The sequence below is a fragment of the Propithecus coquereli genome, unplaced genomic scaffold, assembly GCF_000956105.1.
Source record: "Propithecus coquereli isolate 6110/MARCELLA unplaced genomic scaffold, Pcoq_1.0 Scaffold117, whole genome shotgun sequence".
In the NCBI taxonomy this organism is placed as follows: domain Eukaryota; kingdom Metazoa; phylum Chordata; class Mammalia; order Primates; family Indriidae; genus Propithecus; species Propithecus coquereli.
This window is the reverse complement of record NW_012135747.1, coordinates 1979517-1990986: the sequence shown is the minus strand read 5'-3', so window position 1 is coordinate 1990986 and position 11470 is coordinate 1979517. Positions and strand designations below refer to the sequence as shown.

The 11470-nt window shown below is 39.6% G+C and overlaps 1 protein-coding gene across 1 annotated transcript in view; it reads left to right on the top strand.

The window, feature by feature from the left end:
* The window catches only part of TET1 (tet methylcytosine dioxygenase 1), a 137957-nt gene that overhangs the window by 7612 nt on the left and 118875 nt on the right, over nucleotides 1-11470 (top strand). The window contains exon 2 of the mRNA XM_012658512.1: nucleotides 1336-3365. Within this exon, the coding sequence (XP_012513966.1) occupies nucleotides 1458-3365 (1908 nt within the window). The 5' untranslated portion in view covers nucleotides 1336-1457. The remainder of the gene's footprint in view (nucleotides 1-1335; nucleotides 3366-11470) is intronic.

The following is an 11470-nucleotide window of genomic DNA, read 5'->3' as shown; positions in this document are numbered from 1 at the left end:
TGTGAGTCTTATTTGTAATCTAGTTGTCAATACTAACTCTTGAGATTTTATGCTATTTTTGTGCATGTGAAAAGTTCAAAATTTGTGGATTGTTAATTGGAATGTGGTATTAATATTGTTGGATCTCCAGGGAGTAGAGTTTCTTGGATTATATTTGTTTCTTCCTCTGGCTTTACCAGCTTTACTCTCAAACAGATGATACTTTTGCCTATGTGGGGATGTGCTCAGGAAAGAGACAACAAAGAGGTCATTTTTTTTTTTTTTTTTTTTGAGATAGTCTCTCTCTCTTTTTTCTTTTTTTTTTTTTTTTTTTTTGAGACAGAGTCTCACTCTGTTGCCGGGCCTAGAGTGCCATGGTGTCACCCTAGCTCATAGCAACCTCAGAATCCTGAGCTCAGGTGATCCTCCTGCCTCAGCCTCCCTGGTAGCCAGGACTACAGGTGAACACCACCACACCCAGCTAATTTTTTCTATTTTTGGTCACCCAGCTATTTTTTTTTCTTTTTCTATTTTTAGTAGAGATGAGGCCTCGATCTTGCTCAGACTTTTTTCGAGCTCCCCTGACCTCAAGCAATCCACCCGCCTCGGCCTCCCAGAATGTTAGGATTACAGGTATGAGCCACTGAGCCCAGCCAAAATTAATTTTTAAAGTGTTCAAATTGGTGAAGATTGGGATTTAAGTTTTAAAATACATATAACTACAGCAGATGTGGTTTCTAATGTAGAGAAACCCCATTGTTACCTTATTTGAAGGACTTTGTCAACTTAATCTTTTGTCGTAGTAATTAAAGGAGCTATATATAGTGACTCAAAGGTTTAAAGGATACATTAGGCCGGGTGCGGTGGCTCACGCCTGTAATCCTAGCACTCTGGGAGGCCGAGGCGGGTGAATTGCTCAAGGTCAGGAGTTCTAGACCAGCCTGAGCAAGAGTGAGACCCTGTCTCTACCAAAAAATAGAAAGAAATTATCTGGACAACTAAAAATATATATATACAGAAAAAATTAGCCAGGCATGGTGGCGCATGCCTGTAGTCCCAGCTACTCGGGAGGCTGAGGCAGAAGGATCCCTTGAGCCCAGGAGTTTGAGGTTGCTGTGAGCTGGGCTGATGCCACAGCACTCACTCTAGTCAGGGCAACAAAGCGAGACTCTGTCAAAAAAAAAAAAAAAAAAAAGGATACATTAGTATTTTTAGGGTCTATTACGTATTTTTGTTTTTTGCAGTAAACATTCTAGTTCCCTAATTTTAATTAATAATTAATAGTAAGTGTTCTATTTCAAATGGAAGAATGCCTAGGAAAAAGTCTCACCAGAGTGTATTTTCTTGTTATTTCAGACCAAAACCTTGTGTGACTGCGCTCAACAGCAATATATCCAGATTCTCCTCAGAAGTGAGACTTTCCAAAGGACCAATGACTCTGTTTCCCGTGCCCTTTCATTTTTCCCCACTCTGTAGCTATGTCTCGATCCCGCCATGCAAGACCTTCCAGATTAGTCAGGAAGGAAGATGTAAACAAAAAGAAAAACAGCCAGCTGAAGAAGACTTCCAAGCCCGCCAACAAACATGTGGCGTCGGTCAAGACTTTAAGCCCTGGAAAATTAAAGCAATTAATTCAAGAAAGAGATGTTAAGAAGAAAACAGATCCTAAACCACCTATGCCAGTCAGAAGCCTTCTGACAAGAGCTGGAGCAGCACGCATGAATTTGGATAGGACTGAGGTTCTTTTTCAGAACCCAGAGTCCTTAACTTGCAATGGGTTTACAATGGCTCTCCGAAGCACCTCTCTTAGCAGGCGACTCTCCCAACCCCCAGTGGTCATAACCAAACCCAAGAAAGTTCCACCTTCTAAGGGTTTAGAAAAGCAACGTGATTGTGATTATAAGGTACTCACTGACATGGGAGTAAAGCACTCGGAAAATAATTCAGTACCAATGCAAGACACCCTAATCTCTCCTACTATAGAGAATCTAATCTGTGTACAAAATACATCTTTAATTAAAGGTGAGAATCAAGAGACAAGCCAGTCTTGGTCCCAAAGGGTTGAGGATTCCAAAATCAATATCCCCACCCACAGTGGCCCTGCAGCAGAGATCCTTTCCGTGCCCTTGGAAGGGACGTGTTGTGAAGGACTATTTGCTGAAGAGACATGGAATGATACCAGTTGTTCCCCTAGAATGTTTGCTCAGGACACTATGTGTGCTCCTTTACCCCAAAGAGCAGCTCCCAAAGTTACCTCTCAAAGAAACCCCGGCATTCAGTTAGAAGACTTGGGTTCACGAGTAGAATCTCTTAAGTTGTCTGATTCTTACCTGGATCCTATCAAAAGTGAGTATGATTGCTGCCCCACCTCCAGTTTTAATAAGGTTATACCTGAATCGAACCTTAGAAACTGCTTGTCTATTGGTGGGTCTACATATCCTACCTCTGTAATAAAATCCTTCTTGACAGGCTCAGAACAAGAAATCCTTGGTGCTAAACCAGATCATCAAGAGGCCTTCAAAGCTACTGCAGATCAACAGGAAGTTCCTGATACCACCTCTGTCCTAGGACAGGCTTTTGGTGCTATCCCACATCAATGGGAATTTCCTGGTGCTAACCCAGTTCATGGTGAGGCCCTGGGTGAGACCCCAGACCCACCAGAGATTCCTGGTGCTATTCCAGTCCAAGGAGAGGTCTTTGGTACTATCTTAAACCAACAAGAAACCCTCAGTATGGGTGGGGGTGCTGTCCCAGAACTGCCTATCTTCCTTCCTCTTCCTCCAATCACAATTGCTACCTATAATGCTCCTCCCAAATGGCCTGAGCCCCAGAGCACTGTGTCATGTGGGCTTGAGGTCCAGGGTGCTATGCATATTTTGCCTTTGGGCTCAGGACACACTCCTCAATCATCATCAAACTCAGAGATAAGTTTGGTACCTCCAGTAATGGCTATCAGCAATGTAGAAAATGAGAAGCAGGTTCATATAAGCTTTCTGCCAGCTAACACTCAGGGGTTCACATTAGCCCCTGAGAGAGGGCTCTACCACACTTCACTGGGTGTTGCCCAACTCTCCCAGGCTAGTCCCAGCAAATCAGAAAGAGGGAGCTCCCAGGTCAGCGTGACCAGCATGGTTGATGTTGTCAACACCACAGTGGTATCAATGCCAGTGTCACTCTCTAGTACCTCCTCTTCTTCCTACACAACTTTGCTACCTACTTTGGAAAAGAAGAAACGAAAGCGATGTGGGGTCTGTGAACCCTGCCAGCAGAAAACCAACTGTGGTGAATGTACTTACTGCAAGAACAGAAAGAACAGCCATCAGATCTGTAAGAAGAGGAAATGTGAAGAGCTGAAAAAGAAACCATCGGTCATTGTGCCTTTAGAGGTAAGAAATAGCCAAGGGGCTGGGTTGGGGGTAAGCAAATATATCCAAGGGGCTGGGAGACATCTGTGACACTTGGTACAGTGATCTGTGTAGATGATTTACTTCAGTATTATGTCCTTTTACTTTGGTAAAATGTTGCTTTGAGTTATCAACAAGAATTTGTGGACCTACCTGAAGTATGTCTTATGCAGTGATGATGCCTTAGCTTATTTTTAGAATTTGTCCCAGAAACTAGAACATACAGTTTTTCCATTATAGGATTTGATGGAAACATAGGGAAATTATATGAAATGTGGTTTTGCAAAGATTTCCACTATGCCTCATTTTGGCTACTAGCATGTCTTTTTTGGAAGTTAACAGATTTAAAAATTAAGAGTGGAACAAATTCATTAATTCCCTTGCAGCCCAAAAAACCAGAGGAACTAAACTTCTTTTCTTTTGAAAGAATAAAACTGTCTGCATCCTTAATCTTGAAACTTTGCCTTGGAGGCATAACAATAATACAGCTTTCATATCAACTTATAGCTAATGATTTCTACCTACTCTACATATTTAATAGGGTTGTTATGATTAAATGAAAATGATTTGGAAATTCCAAAGTGGCATACAAACATTAGTTCCTATTGTTATATTTTATGAAACTAAGGTAGTAAAAGTATTGGTTGATTTAGAATTTATTTAGAAAATGTTATGGAGCATGATTAACATTCAAACTGTTGCTTTACAGACTTAAAACACCTGCCAAATATGTTTCATCATTTTCAGATTACTCACTTAAAATTATATGGATTGTGTCTACATGAATGCAGGCATAAGAGAATACATAGATTTAAAAGTATTGTGAACTTTAATTCAGTCAACCTTTTCTATTGCATTCTTGACTTAAATTATTAGTTAGAAAATGCTGATTTTGTATTTGATAGAGCCATTGCAAACAAGAAGATTAGACATTTAACCAATCATGTATTGATAGGCATTTAAGGTGTTTCTAAAATATTGTTATTAAAAACCTTGCTGTAATGCATAATTTTCCTTTACTCAAGTCATTTCACACATACGGGAGTAGATCAAATGTGGCCAGTTACTGATGGTTTACTAACTAAGTGTTTTAGATAAAACACTTAGTAGCAATATCCCTAGCAGAGAGACTTCCCTTATAAGCTACTGATTTGTAACATTTCTAACTAAGGTACACTGTATCTCTAATGGGCATAAACATTTGTTCTCTTCTTTCCCAAACCTGTTCCTTCTCTTGCATTACATGTTTGGTTCAATGGCTTACCATCTACATGGTCACCCAAAATAGAACATTTGATCATCTTTGATTCTTCTCTCTCTCTCACCCTTCTCTCTCTCTCTCTCTATCTCTTTCCTCTTGTTCAAGATCTGAGCACTCCTGCCTCTCCATTTTCTTGGCCACTGCTATAGTTGAGGCTTTTATCTCTTATTGAGATATTTTCAATGTTCTCTTTATTATCAACAAGTCTTTTGTTTTGTTTTGTTTTGTTTTAAGAGACGAGGTCTTCCTTTGTCGACTAGACTGGAGTGCAGTGGCACTATCATAGCTCACTGCAGCGTCAAACTCCTGGGCTCAAGGGATCTTCCTGCCTCAGCCTCCTGAGTCGCTGGGATTACAGGTGTGTGCCACCACACCCAGATCAACAAGTATTTATTGCACTTCTCTGGGCTATGCACTGGGGATATAATCATGAGCATATCAGTTAGCAGGGATGTCAGAAATTTGAATAATGGCCAGGCGTAGTGGCTCACGCCTGTAATCCTAGCACTCTGTGAGGCTCAGGCAGGAGGATAGCTTGAGCTCAGGATTTAGAGACCAGAGTGAGCAAGGAGGAGACCTGTCTCTACTAAAAATAGAAAAATTAGCCGGACACGGAGGCGCGCATCTGTAATCCCAGCTACTAGGGAGGCTGAGGCAGGAGGATCGCTTGAGCCCAGGAGTTTGAGGCTGCTGTGAGCTAGGCTGACACCATGGCACTCTAGCCCAGGCAACAGAGCAAGACTCTGTCTCAAAAAAAAAAAAAGTTGGATAATAAGCTCTCCTTAGTGCAGTTCAAGTTTTATTCCTGAAAATCTATTCCTCTGTATATGTAATATATTTCACTTAAAATAAAACAAAATAAAATAGAGCAAACTTTCAGTGTCTTCCAATCGTAGATGAAGCCTAGATTCAGCAGCATGGAATAAAGAGCCTTTGAGATCTTGGCGCAGTTGACCTCTTCTGTCTTGTTTGCCTTCATATCTCTTCACATTATACTTGACGTTGCAGCAGTGTCCAGCTGTTGGCTACTTACATTTCCCCAGTGCCTGTCTTGCCACGGTCTCCATGGCCCTGCCATGCCCTTCTTCCTTCCCTATCTGACCCCACCCCTTTCCTCACCCCTTGCTGTGCGTAACTGTATATGTGTTCTAGACCTGGCTATCTTGGCACAATGATGGGTGCTTCTCTGGGCTATGCACAAATATTTGCTAGTTAAATGAAAAGAAAATGTATTTGTAACTCAAATAATCAAGTTTATAAATGTAAGTGTTGGCATGTGATATCTCTGGCAAACAAGTGAAGTCACTGTTGTCAAGTTTTATCACTGTGGAAAAAACTAATATTTGCTGACAAATGAATGAACACCTTGGCTATTGGTCATGATATCCTAAGCACTACATTCTTTATTCAAAAAACTTCCATTTTGACATAATTTCAAATTTATAGAAAAGTTGCAAGAGTAGTACAGAGAATTTGGTATATCTTTCATTCAGATTGCCCAAATGATAGCATTGTATCATATTATTTCATTGCTGTATCTCTCTCTCTTTTTCTGAACCAATTGAGAGTAAGTTTCACAAACATAATACTCCTTTACCCCTACATACTAAAGAGTGTATTTCCAAAAAACAAGGATATTCAGTTATATTATCACAATTAGGGAATTAACATTGAACCATTATTATTATTTAATCCACAGACCTCATTTATGTTACACCAGTTATCCTATAAGAAAATGTTCCTTTGGTTTCCTGGAACAGCTTCTCAAAAATTTTAAACAACTTTATATTGAGGCATAATTAACATACGATAAACTGCACACATTTTATGGGCCCAACACACTTCCGCTGTGCTACTCTGCTGATAAACTGCACACATTTTAAATACACAATTTGACAAGTATGACCTGTGTGTACACTGTGTAACCATTACCAGAGTCAAAATCCATCACTCCCAAAAGTTTTTTTGTGCCCCTTCATGTCCCTCTCCACCTCCCTGCATCTTTCCTCCCCAGGTCAATGCTATTTTTTTCTGTCATAGTAGATTAGTTTGCATTTTCTAGAGCTTTATTAAATGGAATTGTAAACTATGCACTTTTGGCGGGGGGGAGGGTTGAAAGAATTTCTCAATTTTTGTCTTTTATGACATTGCTGTTTTTGAAAAGCACAGATCAGTTGTTTTGGCCCTAAAATTTGGGTTTATCTAAGGTTTTCTCATGACTAGATTTGGGTTACGCATTTTTATGGGAATCTCATCATATCAGGAGACAGGTGATGTCAATTCATCCCACCACTCATGATCTTCATTTTGATCCCTTGGTTAAGGTAGTGTCTTCCAGCTTTTTCCATTGTAATGTTGGCATTTTTCCCTTTGTACTTAGTAAAGATTGGGAAGTTGAACTTTGTAAGTATCCTGCTACCCTTCAAACTTTCACTCGCTGGTTTCAGCATCCGTTGACAATTTTTGCCTGATAGTTGCCAAATAGTGATTCTCTATTTCCATAGTTTCTTTTTTTTCTCTCTTTTCTTTTTTTTGAGACAGTCTTGCTCTGTTGTCTGGGCTAGAGTGCCATGGCATCAGTCTAGCTCACAGCAACCTCAGACTCCTGGGCTCAAGCAATCCTCCTGCCTCAGCCTCCTGAGTAGCTGGGACTACAGGCATGCGCCTCCGCGCCTGGCTAATTTTTTCTATTTTCAGTTGTTTGGCAAATTTCTTTCTATTTATAGTAGTGAGACCCCATCTCACTCTTGCTCAGGCTGGTCTTGAACTCCTGAGCTCAAGCAATCCTCCCGCCTCGGCCTCCCAGAGTGCTAGGATTACAGGCGTGAGCCACTGCACCCAGTCTCTTTTTTCTTTCTTTCTCTCTCTCTTTTTTTTTTACCACAGTGTTACACAGTCCTTAGTGGATTCTGACTTCCATGGCCACTGTCCTGCTTCCATCATTTCTTATAAATCTATTAATTAGCTCTTAAAACTCTAAGGAAGAGCTTTCCCTTATTATTTACTTACTTTGTTTTATTATTAATTTACATCTTTCAGTATGAACTCTTGGACTTTTATTATATTCAATGAGTTTGTTATCCTTTATCATCATTATCATTATCCTTTATTATCTTTATATATATATGGAATTGATATTTGTGTATGGTGTGAGATAGGAGCCGAGGATCATTCTTTTTCATACGGATATCTAATAGACCAGCACCATTATTGAAATGATACTTTTGCCAGAGTGGTGGCATGGACCAGTGATCCCGGCCACTCAGGTTGGGTGAGAGGATTGCTTGAGCCTGAAAGTTTGAGACCAGCCTGGGCAACATATGAGACCCTGTCTCAAAAAGTAAACAAGATACATTCCCGGCTAATACAGTGTCAACTTTGTCATTTATCAGGTGATGCATTTTGAGTCTGTTTCTAGACTCTGTTCATTGACCTTTTGTCTTTCCTTGTATCGAAACTGTCTTTATTATGGTAGCTTTGTAGCAAGGCTTGCTAACCAGTAGTATAAGTCCTTCAGCTTTATTCTTCAATATTGACTTGAGCTCTTCCTTGGTTCTTTACATTTTCATAAAAAATTTTGAATTGGCTTGAAAATTTCCACTAAAAAACACTGCTGAGATTTTGCTTGTGAGATGTTGAATTTCTAGATTAACTTGGAGAGACTGACATTTTTTCAGTATCGATCTTCTAGTTCATGACTATGGTATTTCTTTGTTTATGTAAGACTTATGGAATTTCGTTCCATGATTTTTTTTTTTTTGAGACAGAGTCTCACTCTGCCCTGGGTAGAGTGCAGTGGCATCATCATAGCTCACCACAACCTCAAACTCCTGGGCTCAAGGGATCCTCCTGCCTCAGTTTTTCTAGTAGCTGGGACTACAGGCGTGTGCCACAAGGCCCAGTTACTTTTTCTATTTTTAGTAGAGATGGGGTCTCGCTCTTGCTCAGGCTGGTCTCAAACTCCTGGCCTCAAGCAATCCTCCTGCCTTGGCCTCCCAGAGTGCTAGGATTATAGACATGAGCCACCTCACCCGTCCTCAATAATGTTTTGTGGTTTTAAGTATAGAGTTATTTCATTAGTTTTATTCATAAATATTTGGTATTTTTTGATGCTATATATTGTCGATGTTTGAAGGCCAGTTACTTTGATACATCAGAATATTGGCAAGAAAATATATTTCATGTGTTTATTTTTACATCAAAATTATTTTATTTATTATTGAGAGTTGGGTGAGAAAGGTAAAATAACATTTATAATTTTGAAATAATATTTGGTGGTTTTTGTTAGTGCTTCTGTGAAAGCATATAAAATGTATCAAATATACATGTTAAAAACAGAAGTGTTAGAATTTTTGTCTTTCAAATATACTTAGGGCCCAAAAGCATATGCCATTTCTCAAAATGTTGACTGCTAACCCCTGGGAGAAGTTAAGACAAATTTTTTTTTTTAATTTCAAAATATTAAGGGGGTACCAATGTTTTTGGTTGCGTGGATCGCTTTTGTAGTGCTTGAGTCATAGCTATAAGTGTGCTCATCATCCAAATAGTGTTCATTGTATCTGTTAGGTAGGTTTTTGCCCCTCCCCCTCCCCCCTAAAAACAAATTTTGACTTATGTTTTTGGTCATAGATTACATTTTTGTCTCCCACAATAAGAAAGAATATATCTTTTAATTGTACACCAGTGTGTTACATAGTCTTCCCAGAGATATCTTTTGGCCACCAAAAAAAAAACAAAAACAAAACAAAACCATAATCTGTCTCCTGTCAAACCTTGTTCAGGCCAGACGTGGTGGCTCACTCCTGTAATCCTAGCACTCTGGGTGGCTGAGAAAGGAGGATGCCTTGAGCTCAGGAGTTAGAAACCAGCCTGAGCAAGGAGACCTGATCTCTACTAAAAGGGAGTGGTGGCTTTCGCCTGTAATCCCCTGCGAGGTGAGGCAGGAGAATCTCTTGAGCCCAGGAGTTTGAGGTTGCTGTGAGCTAGGCTGACGCCATGGCACTCTAGCCCAGGTGACAGAGTGAGACTTTGTCATTCTTTTTTTTCTTCTGGAGACAGAGTCTCACTCTGTGGTCCTGGGTAAACCTCAAACTCCTGGCTCAAGCCATCCTCCTGCCTCAGCCTCCCCAGTAGCTGACCATAGGCATGCACCACCATGCCCGGCTAATTTTTTTGTAGAGATGGGGTCTTGCTTTTGCTCAGGCCTGTGTCATTCTTATAGTTACCTAGAAATTTGCTTTTGGTTATGGTATTCCTGTGTATTTGTAATTTAGCATTTTGAGATTTATTCACTACCCTATTTATTGAACAGCGAAAGATAGTAAAATAAAAAAGGGGGAAGGAGGAATGGGTAGGAGCTTTTTACAGACATTAGAATAGGTGCTTTGAGTAGGCTACACTTTCACAAGTAATTTTTAGTATGTGTAAAAGCAAAAGAAACAGAACGGTTATTTGTAGACTATGCTTCTGAGGGTGGGGTCTTGAGTTTCATTGTATGTGTCTAGGCAGATGATTTTGGTATAGTATCATGCATTTAATTAACATTAATTGAATGACTAGACAAGCAATTTGCAAGTTGATATAGTCAAAGTGAAATACCCTCTTTTGTATTTACCCTGCTGAATGGTGATTTCTTTCCAAAATATTAAAAGGTTATTATGTGCTTAGTTAGATTAAATAGCAGCATAGTAGATGCTAAGTGTGCTGTGTTTATTACCACACTATCCTCTTAACTAATACAAATTCCACCTGGAAAAATAGTAATACCTACATAGGCTGTGTTTCAAAAGCTAACAGTTAAGTAGTGTTGTGATGCAAATTGAACCACTGTCTGACTGTCTACACTTATGGATATGCTAACAGTCCGGTTTTAGAGCTGCCCTTTCAGAATTAGTTGACACACTCATTTTATTTTATTTTATACTTTTTGGTGGTAGTGGGGGTGGGGCTAGCCTCTCTTGGCCACTGCTTTTCTTAGCGTTTTCAAACAGCTGGATCTCATTTTGGCATATGTTGTATATGGCATATGGAACAAATTTTTGCTACCAACTCCTTCAATTGAGGGCAGATGTTATATGTCCTTAAATATGCCTTTAAGGAATCTCTTTGTATCACTACTGAGACTTCAGTAGCACACTGCACCACAGAACTGGACATAGAAAAAGAAAACCCCTTGGTGCTTAGTGTATGTACATGTGTAAACTCCAAGTATGTCAACAGAACCACGCTGATCTTGACTGATTCTGACCCATGGGTGTTAATTTCTGGAATCTTGTCACTGTGGTTCAAATCCCTTTTTCTGTGTATCATCTTATCCAGGAAGAAAAATGTGTGAAACTGGCTCACACCTTCATCTAGTGTCGGCGTAATCCAAGTTATACTATCATATAGTATTGAGCACCCTAGTATTTTACATGTTTATTTCACTACAGAGCATAACTCCAGATCCCTTTTTGTTGATCATGCTCTTAATTTTTTATTCCAGAGTGATATTTCTAGAGTTGATCGTATAAAAGCTAAAAAAAGTCCTTTTCAAGTTGCTAGCCATTGTGGGGCTATGATGGATGTGGCACAAGTGTTATCAGGAAGGACAGAAGAAAAGACCTTATTTTTTTTGCATTGTTATCATACTAAAATAAGACACAACTAGCAAATCAATCAAACATCAAACTAATCTAAGCAAGTCAGGGCATTTCCTTGATAATGAGACTCAGTGCTCAAGTCATGAGTACCTAGAAGGTGTTGGCTAATTATCATCAGCTCTTCATGTCTGTTACGAATACAACAAAAGAAAAATCTTACTTTTTTTGATTTAATTATGTCCCAT